General features: G+C 36.7%; 2 protein-coding genes and 1 pseudogene across 2 annotated transcripts; 2 read left to right on the forward strand and 1 right to left on the reverse strand.

The window, feature by feature from the left end:
- Window positions 1–10,790: 10,790 nt before the first annotated feature.
- On the forward strand, window positions 10,791–12,935 carry LOC126803885 (cytochrome P450 736A117-like; annotated as a pseudogene).
- A 186-nt stretch (window positions 12,936–13,121) lies between these two features.
- LOC126803886 (ribosomal RNA small subunit methyltransferase, chloroplastic) lies at window positions 13,122–15,860 on the forward strand. The gene is given in 11 exon segments (XM_050531603.1): window positions 13,122–13,303; window positions 13,439–13,598; window positions 13,601–13,662; window positions 13,777–13,833; window positions 14,029–14,127; window positions 14,239–14,334; window positions 14,616–14,700; window positions 15,026–15,078; window positions 15,251–15,334; window positions 15,583–15,693; window positions 15,780–15,860. Coding segments are annotated over 10 exon segments (789 nt in total). The 5' UTR covers window positions 13,122–13,303; window positions 13,439–13,519; the 3' UTR covers window positions 15,843–15,860.
- Window positions 15,861–16,264: 404 nt separating this feature from the next.
- LOC126803887 (uncharacterized) lies at window positions 16,265–16,987 on the reverse strand. Its single transcript, XM_050531604.1, has one exon. The coding sequence runs from the start codon at window positions 16,950–16,952 to the stop codon at window positions 16,476–16,478; it is 477 nt and encodes a 158-aa protein (XP_050387561.1). The 5' UTR covers window positions 16,953–16,987; the 3' UTR covers window positions 16,265–16,475.
- Between the last annotated feature and the right edge of the window lie 106 nt (window positions 16,988–17,093).

Consider the following 17,093-nt stretch of genomic DNA (forward strand, 5'->3'; position numbering starts at 1 on the left):
CTGTTAAATTAACATGCTCAATTCATTTATAAGGTATTTTATTTCTTCTGGGTTTAGTTACATCATGATCTAAATGATCAATATTTCTATGTTCTGTATATGACTCTCTAGTTGCTCTTAAGTTTTGTTGATCTGTTCCACCTAGTCTAGGTTATGTAAAATTTGGGTTATTAACTCCTGATGATCCTGATGTTTCTTCTTCTACAGGCAGACATTCTACTGAGGTTAACATATTATTGAATTCTTTACTTCCTAAAATATTTTCTAATCCTATTTGTGAAATTAATTGCTTCATTTATTCATCGTTTAACCCAAGGACTAAAATATCGGTAATTACGGAAATATCGAGGGTTCAAAAAATGGAAATTTTGACGGATATATCGGGGAAATATCGATCTTGAAAAATAATAAGAAAATTGATGGAAATTTAAATTAAAACATAGAAATTTTGGATGTAATTTTGAGAGATGTTTCTTTAATCAATTATCTACTATATTTCATAAGAAAATATTGTATAATTTTTAGTCTATAAGGAATTGTAGTGATTTGAGATTAAACAACCATCGAGAATTCGTAAAAATTGATTTTAAAATATAAACATCTAATTGACTTGAAAAGAATATAGTGTATAATGCATTGTTGAGTTTCTCTCATAAATTCATCATCAATTTATATGACAGTAGGTAAGTGGAAGAAAAATCTTAAGAAAAACAAATGAAATAGTAGTGGTGCAACAATGCATTACATCTTTTTATGTATTTATAGTATAGTAAAGTTAACAAAGGAAAGAAATTAAAAATTAGCTAACAACTGACTCTATACAATTATTATGATATATATCATCTTACAAATAAAATTTGATAACATGATTTGGTTGAGATGGTAAGGTCCTTGGGTGCCTAACCATGTGGTTAGGGGCTCGATTCCCCTCAAAAGCATGTTTGAATTTTAATTTGTGGTGGCAACACGTGGCGGAGTGCTGTTTTAGTCGGGAAATTTTGAAAATATCGCGATGTATTGGGAAATTTCGAAAATATCGGATGAAATTAAATTGGTATATGAAGGATATATCCTTAGGCGAAAAAACGAAATTATCGCTGATATTTCGGCGATAATTTCGATTTTTCAGTCCTTGTTTTAACCTATGTAATCCTAATTCATAAGTTTTATATTTTTCTAAATATTGCACTTCACTTAAATTATCTATGTCTTCTATTAATCTATCTACTATATTATCAAAATTAAGTTTAATCATATTAATTTCAAAATTATCAAATGCCATTTGTATCTCAGCTTCACTTTCTAAGTCATCTATATTTTCTACTTGTCGATAATTATTAAATCTTACAGATGCTTGTCCTAAGTAATTTTCAAAAATTTATACTTTATCTATTTTTTTGTTCTTAGCTCCATGTATATTAGGTAATAACCATTGGGTTCCTTCTAGAAAGGTACTATAAACTGGTTTTACTTCTATCATATTAACATGCTTACTACCAAAAGTTTGAACTAAGTTTTGAAATTCAACATTAAATTTATAATTAAATTTATATGAAACTTTTCCAACATACATTAAACTAATGCTCAAATTTTTAAAGTCTCATTTCATATTGTAATTTTTAGTTCTAACGCTCACTTTAATATATTTGCTAAACTCTTTAATATTCATAACATAATTTGGAATACAACCAATAATTGCTAAATTAGTGCTCAAATATACTTCTGCTGTTGCTATTGCTATTGCTGCTTGTTAATGGTTATCCCATCTATCATCATATATGTATACTAATGCTTTTGTACCAACTTGTGCTCTGGTTAATCCTGTTATACCGATTAATATGGTTCCAATATGTATTTGTGAATTAACTAATTTTCTGAGTTGCTCAATTCCTAAATTGCTCAATAAATTTACAGTTACTTTTTTATCTATGTAACTTATATCATATTGACTTATGCTACTTACTATACTATTTTTACTTTCAAATCTACCTAAGTGATATAAATTATGTCGATTTCTATGTGATCGTAAGAATCCATTTCTAAGAAATTCTTGTGCTTCTTCTTCATTATGATATGTCTTCTGTTCTTACCATTTATTTACCTTTTCGTCTAAAAAGTTCCATTTCGAATTATCAAAAGGATTTACTTTTCTTTTTCTAAGATTATTATTTGTGCTCAAAATTAATTTTTCTACTTTATCTACTAAAAAAGAAGTTGAAGTATGATTAAATTGCTCTTCGAGGTGATTTGCTTTGTGCTCTAGGTAATTTAATTTCTCTTCCAGGTGATTTACTTGACTTGCTAGGTTTATTAATAATTGGATAATTATATTATTTTGCCTTATCGGAATATTATTGCTAGGTACAGTAGTTGTAAAATCTAAAAATCCTACTGGTTCTTCGTCAAAAGTTTTAATTTCTTCTGGTGCTTTTGTATAGCTAGAGTTGTTCATTAAATTAAAAGTTTGTCTATTTTAATATGTAATTTTTCTGCTTGCTCAATTATTATTTTTGTACTAATTTTATTTTTTGTACTTCTATTTTCAGGGTTTCAACTATTTCGAGAGATTGAAGTTGGTATTAAGTTTACAAGTTCTCTTATTTCTTTTCTGCTCGGAAAAATTTGTATATTATTATTATTATCTTCTAATTGAGATTGAATAAAAGTTAAGTTTTTCTTAATTATTTATAAGGATTTTCTCTGGAAATAATCTAATAAAAGCTGTAAATTTTTATTGTGCTTGTTTTGTTCTAATTTTATATTTTCTGCTTGACTGATTAAAAGATCTATGACACTATTGATTAAAGGATATTCTTCGCTATGTAAAATATGCTTATTATTTTTCTGTGGGAAAAAACAAGTTAAAGTATTTTGGTCCAAAGTTATTTTTCTTTTTTGTTGTTATGTGATTTCTAAGTTTAAGTACTCAATCATAAATTTTTCTAGTTTTTTCTTGATTTTGTGTTTTATGACTTCTGTCCTCAAGGTACTTTACTTCTGTTTTGATTATCTTATTACAAAGCTAAACTACAGCTCTGATACCAAATATGAAGATGGTCGTCCTAAGGTTGCACGCATAGCCGAAAACTCATATTAAAATTAGGCCTTGAACATGGACAAGGGCTTAAAACTGCAAACAAAGCCAACTCATGGTCTAAACAGAAACAGAGGTCCTTAGACTCAGCGGTCCCCTGACTAAATTTTCAATAGTTATCTTCGCATGCATACGGATTTCAAACAACACACTTCAATGATGATACAAGATCGATAGTTTAGCTAAGTAATCACATAATCACGACAGTGTTTCCCTGTTTTGAACTAGAAATCTACTAAGAAAAACAAATAGAAAAAAAAAGAGAAAATGACTTACTTGGTTGTGCTAGTAGTATATCACTACAATATTCTCTTCAAGGATGAACATGCACAAGCTGCTCTTAAGTGAGTAAAGGATGAACAAGAACGTCTATCTTCATGCAACTCATATATTCATTGATTGAGAATATATGAGATGATCTTAAAAAAAAAGACGAACTTTATTGATACTCACAAGGATTTACAAACAATTTCTCCTCGAGGAGGAGAAGGTTTATTGATCTACAAAGATGAACTGGTGAAGGTGGATTGATTTTCAAAAATGTATTGATGGAGTTGTTTGGTTGATGAAGGTTGATGGATGAAGGTGTTTCTAATTCTAGATGAAAGCTTCTGTGTGTTTTTTGGTTCTCTTTCTTCTTTCTCTGGTGTGTCTCTCCCTCACAGATCCTAGTCTTCATGTATCCTCGCACTTCATGTGTCTTTGCATGCATGCAATACATCAAGAGAGATGACCTGTTGTTCTTTGTCATGCACACCCGTGACAAGAGCTGAGCTCCTCCAATTTATGGTCACAATAGCCAAGGTTAACTAGTCTCTTTTTAATGTGATCATTCATAACCTCAAGGCCTCGTCCCTTTGTTGTGTTTCAACTTTTATAATTTTTTTGGTCTTTAGCTGCTGATTTGTCTTCTTTTTACAAAACTAACTTTTAACGACTGATCCAGTGGTACAATTTAGAAATTTCATTGCTTATTCGCTTGACTGTTATTTATTTACTGCTAATTATTTGGTGATCTATTGTTGCTAAGAGTTGTATAATTGCCCTTGATCTTTGTTATACTTAGTAAGTTTGCCACTAATATATAAATGGACCCTCTTTCTCTGCGCTCTCTCCCCATCTTCGTTTTCAGAGTCATCGCCAGTTCCTGGAAATTTAAATCATTGTACAATCACAGGTAGCCTTTGTCTTCTACAATTGGAAGATTTCATTGATTCCTGCTCAGTTCCTAATTTAGCCTTTGTTAAAATTTGCTGGGTGTTTCAAATTTTGTATAAGAGATGGATTTCATCGCAGCTTGCTCTTCTTCGTTTCTAATATTTGCTCTCTCTCTCTCTCTCTCTCTCTCTCTCTCTCTCTCTCCGCCTTCTGTCAGAATCAGGTGGTCTATTTGTTATGAACTCTGTTAGCTCAGTTGATCATTAAGGTATGAACTCTGTTGATTCTTCTCTTTTTAAGGCTCTCTGGATTATTATTTTTAGTTGAAATTAGCAACCTGCTATGGTGTTGATTGTTGATACTCCGTTTCTGTTATTCCTACCTAGGTTTGGTTCATCTTCTTTTGGTAATTTTATTGTTCATTCTCTTTTGGTGATTTTGTGGTTTCTGATTGTTTTAATAGTTTGGAGTGGTGAAATTCGATTGTACATTCATCGTCAATTTGAGGTTGAACTGCGAAGTAGTTCCAGAGAGAGAAAGGGGCCGAGCTCAGAGCAGAGAGAAGAGAGAGAGAGTAGATGGAGGATGAATAGAGTGATGCGTGTCGCAGAATCCTTTTGTCATTACAAAAGCGGCAGCAACGCGCGGCCTTACTGGCTAGTTATGGGGACATTGTGCATCCTTTGAGCGGTACTATTTTCTTCTTTTAAGAGTTCCGAATCCTTTCAACAAAGTTTTGTTGAATACCACGGAGATTGAGAGAGCCAAGACTCAGGAGACTTCTTCTGATATGGTGGTATGCATGGTGAGGACATTAATGATTGAGGACTCAGTGTCGGTTTGATGTTGGATCATTTAAAGGAAGCTGTCAGGAACTTTTTGTTATATGTTCATGCCTGCTGGTTCATTATAGTGCTCCACAGGAGTCACCAACTAAAGTTCACCAGCTGCGAATTGAGCTTTAACCTCGAGAAACAGCTGCAAGAAAGACTTTTGTACCAGACTTGGTGATGATATTAAGTGCTGGTGAGGTCGTTTGATAAATGCAGTGAGAGTTTTGACTCTGATTTGGTATGAGTTTTGACACCAGACACATGGGTACCAAAAGAGATTTTGTATGAGGAGGCTTGTAATAAGAATTTACTAATAAGTAATAACAGAAAATGTTGCTACAGGCCGAGTTTTGGTAATGGGAATGAAAGATTTGGCTATAATTTTGAATACCCCTTTTCTGAATGCACGTAAGCATGAATAGAAGTCTTCATCTTGGCACGAACAGAAGACTTGACTACAAGTTGAGCCTTCATCCCGCGGCCCCCAAGTGTTTTTTTTTTATACTTCAATCCTCTTGTACAATTCATCATACAATGTTCTTACATCGAAAGACCAACTTATGATCAAGCATGTCTGCATGGCTTAAGTTGTTCGTTATATTTGCGGGGTGACCACGGCAGTAACTTAACATATGCTTTTTGAGCACCATTTACAAGCTTTATGTAGAGGACAACAACATTCGCTTGTTTGCATTAAGCAATATACACAAGCTTACCGTCTATTGCTGCGAATGCTTCTTCTGTACGTGCTTGATTGCACTAACCCATTATAATGAAATATTCAATTCAGCACACGTCATGGTGATTGAAGGTTAAACTTTTCAACCTCAATCAGCCCCCAAGTCTTTAGGCATGAAGTTAAGGATTGAATATGTGTACCATTGACAATATTCACCATATACATGGATCAGCAGGGTGGAAAAAATCTCATTCAGTAAGCATGCTTACATATCAGACTATTAAAAAAGAGGATAGGCTACTATAGTTAAACCGTGGCACTGAAATTTCTGGATCATGAAAACTTGCAACTAAGAATATTTGTATGAAAACCAATTTGACTAAGGCAGTAAAAATGTAACGACCCTAAAATTTCGAGCCTAAAAACTCAAAATCTCAAAGTCGTTAGAACACCAATAACAATCTCAATGAAAATGAAATTATTTAAGTGCACAGCGGATCATCACTGAGTTTTCAATACACCTCAGAAAACCAATTATTACAACCCAATTTATAATTTACATTGCGTAAGTTGGAAATGTAATAATCCTCACAATTTCTCACAAAATAGTCACACAAGCTGGAGATAACTAACTTCAAGCCCTCTGAGCGGTCCGTCAATTCCCGCTAATCCACACCTGCGGAGTTATCCACTACACCATCGAATTGGTGCACCGGGATTGTAAACACAAACCCGGTAAGCTTTACAGCTCGTATGAGTAAAATGAAAATATATAACTCGCATATCAAAATATATGAAAATCCACAATCAAAACAAATATAAATGCACTCATGAGTCAGTGGACGGCCCATCTGGTTGTCCCAAAGAAAACGAAGCGCTCATGAGAAATTAAGTAACCCTTCTGGTTACCCAAATGCATTTATAATACGGGTACCAAGAACGCTGGTACACATCTGTTACCCCTCTCGTAATACACCGCCGATATTGGATAGCCACCCGCTACCCAACATCCAAAACAATCTGAGTACCCATGAGCAGATAACCACCCGTTACCTCCCATGCAGTACTAAACTGATATTGGGTAACCACCCGCTACCCAACATCCAAAACAATCTGAGTACTCATGAGCAGATAACCACCCGTTATCTCACATGCCGTACTAAGCTGATATTGGGTAACCACCCGCTACCCAACATCCAAACAATCTGAGTACTCATGAGCAGATAACCACCCGTTACCTCACATGTAGTACTATGGCAGACAGACTAGAGCTCTAACTGTATCGTAACTTTCGCCCGGCCAAAGGCTAGGTTCCGACTTGCCTCACATGTACAATAATCTCACATCATATTGTACCACACATCACGTCCGAAGACAAATCACAATATTTCACATTCTTCGTGATAAAATCATGTACAATAATCACACATCATATTGTACGTTTTAAAACTTTCACGATATATCCATAATAAAAATCATAACAGTATATTATATAGCAAACTATATATATCCGTATTTATTTACCATTTATACAATATATACATAGTCCACTATATCCTATACATGTCATATTTCATAAACACCTGAAAATTAAGTACGATAATCTCACATCATATCGTACTATTTAAATCACACACATGCACAATTTTTCTGTCACCTAAATGACTATTTTTTTTAATGGATTAATAACAGTATGTAATTTAATGAACTATATATATATATACTTATTACCATTATACTGTATATATGTAGTCCACCAAATTATATACATGTTGTAATTCATTAAATAAACACGCTTGCAAAAATGTTGAATCACCTCGAGGGTAGATTCGTAATTCAGTGAGATTTTACTCACCTTATTGACTTGAGCGTAATTCCACAATTCCCGATGCTAATTTCCTTTCCTCGGTTTAACGATCACCTTAAAAGAATAAGAAAAGAATTTAGGATCGTTTCGTAAACCTTTAAATGCCGAAACAGTAATAATCGGTTACTGTTCAGCAATTTTCGGTTTTACGAATTTACTGTTCAGTGTTACTGTTCACGGTTACTATTCACGGTTACTGTACAAATATACGATTTATACGTATTTCTGTACGTATAAATGTTATATACGTATTTCTGTACGTATAAATATTAATACGTATTTCTGTACGTATAAATATTAATACGTATTTCTGTACGTATAAATATTAATACGTATTTCTGTACGTATAAATATTAATACGTATTTCTGTACGTATAAATATTAATACGTATTTCTGTACGTATAAATATTAATACGTATTTTTAAATATAAATACAACCTCAGTAAATAAAATTTACTAATTACCTTTTACAAATTACTTTTTACATTTACCGAAAGTAATTTATAATTACATTTACCAAAGGTAAAATTTAATTACATTTACCACAGTAAATAAAAATTACATTTATTTTTACCGTACACAGTAAATTACCAAAATACCCTTCTGTCAAAACTGTCCCACCGCCGCACGTGGCGGCGCGTGTGGCACACGCGCCACCTCCGGCGGGCCGCGCGTGGGGCCCACGCGCCGAGGCTAACCACGGCGCGTAGCACACCACCGCTACCTCCAATCTCTCCTACTTTCTCCCCTCTATCCTCCTACGGTCCTAGGCAGCCCCTCCGCCACCCCAGACCTCCCCACGCGCCGCCTCTAGGCGGCGGTAACTCCTCCTCCTCCCACTCCTCCGATCCTCCCAAATCGATCCCAAAACATTCACAATTACAATCATCCATCAAATACAACCGAACCATACCTTAATTCGAAGCTAGACCCTTCGATTTGGCCTTGGAAGGGCTTGAATCACCGATGGATTTCAACCCTTGGGAAGGCTCGGATCGATGAAGTTTGGCCTTCAATGTTGAAGGCAGAGAGCACCAGCGAGGATCGGCGTCGGGTAGTCCTCCTCCGTGCTCGAGCTTCGTCGGAGATGTGCCTAGGTCGGGGCGTTCTTCCTGCCGAATCCAGGGGTAGCTGGTGGTGGTCCGGCGCTGCGTGGGACGGCGTGTCAGGCTCGGGGTTGGTAGCGGAGGGTCGTGTGATGCTGCCTAGACAGGCTGTGGGCGACACGATCGAGCGGTGAGGGAAATCGCCGATGATGAATTTTCTGAGGGAGGGGGGTGCGAATCGGGGAGAGAGAAAGAAAGAGAGGGAGAGAGAGCGGCGGGGGAGAGAGAGAGAAGGGTTTTCCTGAAATGGAAACCCTAAACTCTAAAACATTCTATTTATACTAGTTTCCAAATCGGAAACTAACTTCCGACGTTAATAACTTTTACCTCCGACGTCCGATTAGAATGCGTCACATACTCTCGAACTCGTATCGACGAGCTCTACAACTTCCGTGAAGGAAGTTTTCGCAACCGATCGACGGAATAAAAGTCGATATTTACGTTGCAGTAACGTAACGTTTTTTCGAATTAAACATTCCGATAACGTATCCGTTACTCGTTTCATAATGTCGTAACCAATCACCTCCATTCTAATTTAACTTTCATAATTTTATAGAATTCAAATCCACTCAAATGTTGTTTAAAAATTAGGGTTATTACAAAAAACATACAAGGTATTGTTGCTACGATGAGAATTATGGCTTCAGCATAAATCCGAGAAGACCAGTGGTCAGGATTTTAGGTAAATGCAGTGGGTATGGCATGATTTTGGTACTTGAATTAAAAGATTTCTAACGGTAAGTGTTTACCTTCAAGAAAGCTCAAATGTGGTTACCATAAATGTATACGGCATGAAATATCACGGCGACTGGGAGTTAAATTTCCCTCAGCCCCCATGTTTATTAGCCTGAAGTAATAGTACAATGTTCTTGCATCATATAATCAGCAAGCATATGCACGGCTTAAGCTGCAAAGCTGTGGGTTCGAGAAACATATTAGTACAGATTCATTCGAGCATCAAGCACAAGCCTTCATGTGAAAATTCGATGACATCGGTTAGTCTGCGTCTAGTATAATAGATTAACTAACTACAGAAACCTCTTGTTAGTTGCACATTGCTCGAGAGTCAAGCCTGTATGAGTCTCCTTCAACCATATCTGATGTAAAACTCTAAGACTCATCATCAAGTATATGTCATGAAAACTAGAAACTATCCAGATCTAGGAATAGGTCTTCGTTGTGGGCATCAATATCACAACTGTATAACTGAAAGAAATAATTGAAAAAATTTTAGATTGCAAGCTCAGAACTAAAGTATCATAAACAAGAACACAATAGTCCTGAATCATGTCAGCAGGGGTAACCCCGTTTATTTGCATCAACCGCAAAATAACACAAGCATGCTCGGGTTGAAGGACTCTACGAGATCTTTAGAAACTAACTCAAAATAGTCTTCGACAAAATAGTTGAAAATTTAATTAAATTATGCTTGCAAAATTGAGATTGAAATTTTACTGTGGCTAGAGCACCCGATTTCTGGACTACCGGGTTGGAACCATTTCACATGGACTCTGTCAGGGACTAGTCTCATGTTTGAAGAATTACCTTCAGCCGTGAGGATACCCTGAAGCCCAATTTCTAGACTGGCCTCTCCGCTTCGGTATGCAACGGTATACCACCATATAACATTGAGGGGTTTTCCTCTGTTGGTTTGCCTTCAAGCCCCACATAGGAAATGTCTTGTAACTGGAAATCAAAAAAAATTTGTGATTGTAATAGTATACTACTAGTCATTGACACATAGTGACACAATAACACTAAAAAATTCCTAGTACATGACAAAATTGTGATGCATGAGATGATCGATGAGATACTAATATATTGGAAAACTATATATCCGGTTTGACGATGAGTTTTAATAATGATAATTTAGTCATCAATCAAATTTTTCTTAAATCATATGAGCAAGTCCGGTCTTCATTAGCGTGCTGTGATGCCGCTGTTTGCAATCCACTTCGCTTTCTCTCAAGGGGCCACCATGGCAGGTGGAGCGGAAATTAGAGGGCTACGCTTCATGTTCAAGTGTTATAAATGGATCACTGATCCTTCATCCCCAAGTAAGTAAATCTACTCACTATTAGAGTGGGAAAAAGATGACAACTCTCTTCCAAATACTACAACTGAAATCAAATGAAATTTTCTCATTCATGCTGCAGTACTTTTCCGTCAGATATTTACTACCTCTGGCCATTTTTCTCATTCTGTTTTACAAATGGTTTTCTTCTTATACCAACTCCTCATCTGTCCCACCATCTCCACCAAAGCTGCCTGTGATCGGAAATCTGCACCAAATAGGTTTGCTCCCTCACCGCTCTCTCCAAGCCCTAGCACAACGCTATGGACATCTAATGCTCCTTCATTTTGGAAGCAGGCCGGTTCTTATTGTCTCATCGACCGAGGCTGTCTCCGAGATCTTCAATAACCATGACATAGCTTTCTCTGACAGACCCAAGTTTATCATCTTCGAGAAGGTTTTGTACAAGGACATCGCATCAGCACCTTATGGTGAGTATTGGAGGCAGATGAGGAGTGTCTGCGTCCTAAATTTGTTGAGCAACAAAAGGGTTCGTTCTTTTGGTGCTGTGAGACTAGAGGAAACGAAACTCATGATGAACAATATCGAACAGTCTTGTAATAGCAGTGTAACATTCTCCTCCTGGTCATCAACATCATCGGTATTGAACTTAAGCGAAATGTTTACAAAGCTTGCTAATGATGTCATTTGTAGAGTTGCTCTAGGTAGGAAGTACAGCGATGGAGCGGAAGGTGGTGGGAGGATGTTCATGGAGCTTTCACTAGAGCTGTCGTACTTATTCGGAAAAGTTAATATCGGTGACTATATCCCATGGCTAGCTTGGTTCACCCGTGTGAATGGTTTTGATGCAAAACTAGATGATTTTGCTAAGAGATTCGATGCCTTCTTCGACAAGGTTGTTCAAGAGCACATGGATAAATCAAGCAATGGAAATGATGATGATAATGATGAGGACAAAAAGGATTTGGTGGATATTTTGCTTTCTTTACAAAAACAAAATGCACTTGGTTATCCTATTGATCGAACTAGCTTAAAGGCTATCATCCTGGTATGCCACTTACAATCTTGTTTAATGATTTACCTATTTCATGTTTATCCATGTTTTGTGTATATATTGAGCAAGTCATATAAACATAATACAATCATCACCTTAATTTATTCCAAACGACTAATAGTGAATTTTATTGATCGGTAGGACATTGACATTCACTAATAAATTCTAGAGATACATGTATATATGAAGTTTCGCTTTAATATTACGAAGCGAAGTTTCATTTAGACTCAAATATATTGGATTATAACTTAGTTATATCTACCCAACTGAGTTTTTAGATATAACTATCTATCATTCTCACAAATATATTTTTTTTCATATCAACCAAATGTTTTTGTAGGATATGTTTGTAGCTGGGACCGACACCACATCTGCCGCCCTAGAGTGGACGATGTCTGAACTTTTAAAAAATCCAAAGGTGATGAAGAGATTACAAGATGAAGTAAGGGGAATTGTTGGAAATAAAAGGAGTATAGCAGAGGAAGATTTGGATGGAATGCACTACTTAAAAGCAGTAATTAAAGAGACTTTACGTATACATCCTCCAGTTCCATTATTACTTCCTAGGATGTGCAACAAAGATGTGAAAATTGAAGGTTACAATATTAAGGCTAACACAAGTTATTGTTAATGCTTGGGCGCTTGGAAGAAATCCTAAATCATATACAGACCCAGAGCAGTTCAAGCCAGAAAGGTTCTTAAATAGTACCATAGATTATAGAGGGAGTGACTTCAAATTAATTCCATTTGATGCGGGCAGACGGATTTGTCCAGGAATTCAATTTTCTATGGTTCTTGAAGAACTTGTTTTGGCAAATATTGTGCAAAAGTTTGATTGGGTTTTGCCTCATGGTGCAAAAGAAGATGATTTAGACATGACTGAAGCTTCAGGTTCAACTGCCCACAGAAAATATCCTCTTAAGGCAATTGCTACTTTAATTAAGGGGACTCCCAATAAGAATTTTGTCTTTTAGATTACTTTCAAGCTGCAAAACTTTATTTCTGGTGTAAATCTATATCCATGTCTATAATAAATGGTTAATTAGTTCCATCTTCTCCAAAATTGATATGATTAGCACCATGATCATGATCATGATCATTCCAGACCTATTTTGTATTTTTGTATCGATAGTTTTTTAAAAAGACAAATTTAGGAACGACCTGTCGTTTAATTTCGTAAACACCATGTAGTCTTCTCTTCGCCGAAGCTTACGTCTCTCGAACCAAACAGAGAGACATGAACTCAGCACCTCATCTTGTTCTTCTTCATCAATCTCTCCCGCCAATACAAAACCCGAAGCCCACACTCCCGGCGCACAATAGCACCCCCGGCTCTCGAAAACCCAAACCAACTTACATAACAGCTTGCGCCAAAACAACACGAAAGGCAGGAGGAAGAACAAGTAGAAACCCAGATGAGTGCCACGCCAATCGCCGCTCTCAACTCCAAAGACCGCTTCCCCCGGAAATCACTCGGTGAGGTTTCTTAATCTACTCCCAAAATAGAAAGTTTCCTTTTTTTAGTCATTTCTGCATTGGCTTTATGCTCTGTTTCTTTCTTTTTCTACGATAATGTGATAAGTTGTAATGGACCCAGTTGTGTATTTTTAGCTGTGAATTGTAAGTGGGATGTGATCTGTTACCGAGTTTTGAATTTGGTTTGGTGGGTTTTATGTGCATTGGTTGCATTACATGTTGGACTCGGAGGTCAGTGACCAGCTTGTGGCTGCGGCCGAGGTTGGGGAGGGTGATGTGGTGTTGGAAATTGGGCCGGAAATGGTTCTTTGACTAATGTTCTTATCAACGCCGGTGCCACTGTGCTCGCTATTGAAAAGGTTGCTGCTTGTTTGCTTACGAGCTCTAGAGGTTTCTGTAATGTGAATGGTGATGTTTTCCTTCTTTTGTGTAAAACTTGATACTTATGTTTTATTATGTTTTATGAGCTTTAGGATCCATACATGGCTACTCTTGTAAGCGAAAAATTTGCGGAGACTGGTCGGTTGAAGGTAAGGCTAGTTTTGGTGTTATTTCACTTTGTTATGTGAAATGAATTGAAATCAGTAATTACAACTTCTGTAGCATATCTATGAAAAACAAACTTGGAATTAATCTGTTTCTAAAGTAACACTGTTTGAATTCCGTGGAAAATGGGATTGAGTTCTTCTGCATTCTTTCTATTAATTCGTTTTGTCGATCTGTAGGTTTTGCATGAAGACTCTGTTAAATGTCATATTCATTCAGATTTGTCATCATTGTTGAGAAGTATAGAGTCATCCGGTGCAAGTTTAAGGCAGGCATAAGTAAGAATGATACTTGGTTTCTTTAATTGAATGCGCCCCTTGTTTTATCCCAAGTCATCATCCTCCTATTGAGAACCTTTAAAATAGACTAATTGAGTGGCTTATTTGCAGGTAGTCGCTAATATATCCTTTAATATAAGTACAGATGTAGTCAGACAACTTCTTCTGATGGGTGACATTTTCTCTGAAGTAGTTCTTTTACTCCAGGTTAGCATTATTCTCTTGAATTCTTGATGTATCATCTATAATTGTATTTCTCTGCCTAAGATATACACTGCAGCCTTGTGTTCATATTCCTTTTACTGTTGTGTGCATTTAATCACGTTGGTGTCTAGCTAAGAAATGTCATAGGAGAGAGTAAAAAGTTGAATCCTTAGAACAATAACTATCCAAGCAAGCTAGACTTGTACAACGTCTCAACCCTCAAGTATTGTATCTGATTTAAGTCATGATATGACTCATTCTGGTACAATGATATATAATTTTAGGAGGAGACAGCTTTTCGCCTGGTGGAGTCATATCTGCGGACATCTGAGTGCCGGCCTGTCAACGTCTTCGTCAATTTCTATTCAGGTACTTCTATTTATTTTTATTTGAATTGGGCATGGGCCATCTTATCATTTAAGTAAAATATTTAAAGCTCATGATGGTGCAGCAAACTGGGAGTTATAGAGTAGTGATAACAGTGAGAGAGTACAATCATTTGATAAGATGCAAGTGTAAATTCAGTTTCAAGAAGTAATGGCAGTTAATAATACTAAGAGTTTATGGAATAACAGTTGTCTATGCATGTTGCTGGAGGATTCTACACCCACAGGGACTTATTAGGTTGATCCTCAAAAGTTTGGTAGAAATTTCTATCTGACTTTTGGTTCTCTTTGCCATTTTTCCTTTTCAGATCCGGTATTCAAATTTAAAGTCCCCAGGGCAAACTTCTTTCCTCAGCCTAATGTAAGTAATTTATCTCCCATAAAGGGAAACATTTGATTTATAACAATGCTAGTTATACATTTGTCTGAATGAGCTGATAACATAACCAAGCAATTTTATCCTTTAACCAAATACTAATTGATCAAAACTAGAGTGACAGATACGGAATCTGACCATTTGTCTTGTTATGCAGGTTGATGCTGCTGTGGTTAAGTTTAGGCTCAAGCAACCTGCACATTATCCCCCAGTTTCTTCAACTAAAAGCTTCTTCTCTATGGTGATTTTCAATTTTAGATGCTAATATCATATTTTTCTGAATATATTGAAAAGAAACAAAATTTTCTCACAGTTTCAAATTTGGTATGGGTTCTGTGACTTCTGTCGTTTCAATAATCATTTAACTTAGGACAGGATATTGATACACGGTCCACAGTTCACAAGTTAGGATTGGGTGATATCTTTGTTGTAAGTTCTTTTTGTTTAGTTTTTATTCACTCAAGCATTTTCTATTGTATATTGACGCAGGTCAATTCAGCTTTTAATGGGAAACGCAAAATGTTGCGGAAAACACTTCAGCACAAATGCGCACCCTCGGAGATTGAAAGTGCTTTGGAAAATGTTGGTCGACCTGCCACGGTACTGCTTATTAATATTTGGAAAAAGCCATTGTACACGGCTCCTTGAATCTGTTCTGCTACTTTTTTTTTCTGAATGTTTTGCAGTCAAGACCAGAAGAGTTGACCACAGAGGATTTTGTGAACCTGCATAATTTGATTGTGAAATAGTAACCTTTCGCCGTCTCACTTAGGAGATCAAATCCAATCATAGCCTGCTCCACAACAAAGCAGCGCCATATATCAAAGATTAAAGTAACAGCTGAACAGTATATAAGGCAAACTAGACAACTTCCACTGACTGTAATGGCAAATGGGAAAAGTAATGGAGTATTGGCGGACTTGTTCCGCAGAACTGGTTTCAGGATCTCTATCAGTACCTGTCAAGCAGCGTCATCATTCGTTCTTGGTCTCTTGAACCATGTTCAAAGTCGAAATAGTGATAATAATTCATGTATCATATTGTATTGTATAATATAATGTTTGTAGTGTTCTCAAACACAGCCACCTTTGTATTATCCCATATAAGATTTACCACTTGTATAGTGTACCGGAACATGAAACTGTGTTTGTTGTAAGAATCAGCAAGTGGATTAAAGCATCAATGAAAATGCAGAACAATTTTCATATTCAACATGCTACTGCAATTATCCTATAATCTACATAATCATTCAAGTTCACAATGTTGAGCATTTGTATTCCATGCAGCTACTCGTACAAACACAAACAAAATCGCCCAAATCATTTCTTGTGAACTCATCAACACACCTCTGTTTTTCCCCTGTTTCTGCTCTGCTTCATACTTCACAAATGAAACTGGTGCACAAGCTCCAATGCCCTCGACTTAGTTTCATGAGGATCATAACCCACCATACTCCCCTCAAGCCCATCACCATCGAGCCTTCTCTCCTCCGCCACCGGCGCCGCAGACGGCGAAAGCTGCCTCTTCCTCCCCCTCTTGTTCTTAATGAAGCAGCCCCTCATCTGCTCCTCCACCTTCTCAATTGTGACCTTGGAATTCTCCTCATCGCCGCCGAAGTCCATTGGGTCGTTTCCGGCGGCGGAGGAGTGGGTTGTGGAGAGGAAGGTGGAGAGGTGGTGGTGGGCGTGGTGGAGGGAGGAATGGATGAGGAGGAGTTGAGTTGGGTCGGTGGTGGAAGGGAGCTGTTTGGCCAACAGGGTTGCTTGTTCAAGGGACAGAATGAGGTTTGATATTAATGGTAGCGACTGCGTGGGCGGCGGTGGAGGTGGTTCTGGCTCTACTTCATCCATGGAGTCCATTGAGGTCTAATCTAATTCAGAGATGAAAATGTGTAGAGCTTTCCAGTGTTGGAGAGAACTGAGAGATCAAAGAATGCGTTTAAGTTCTCTTATTATATTATTATTGTTATTATTATTTGTTTTTAAAGGAGGGCTAGTAGC

This window comes from Argentina anserina, chromosome 7 (assembly GCF_933775445.1).
Source record: "Argentina anserina chromosome 7, drPotAnse1.1, whole genome shotgun sequence".
Taxonomy (NCBI): Eukaryota; Viridiplantae; Streptophyta; class Magnoliopsida; order Rosales; family Rosaceae; genus Argentina; species Argentina anserina.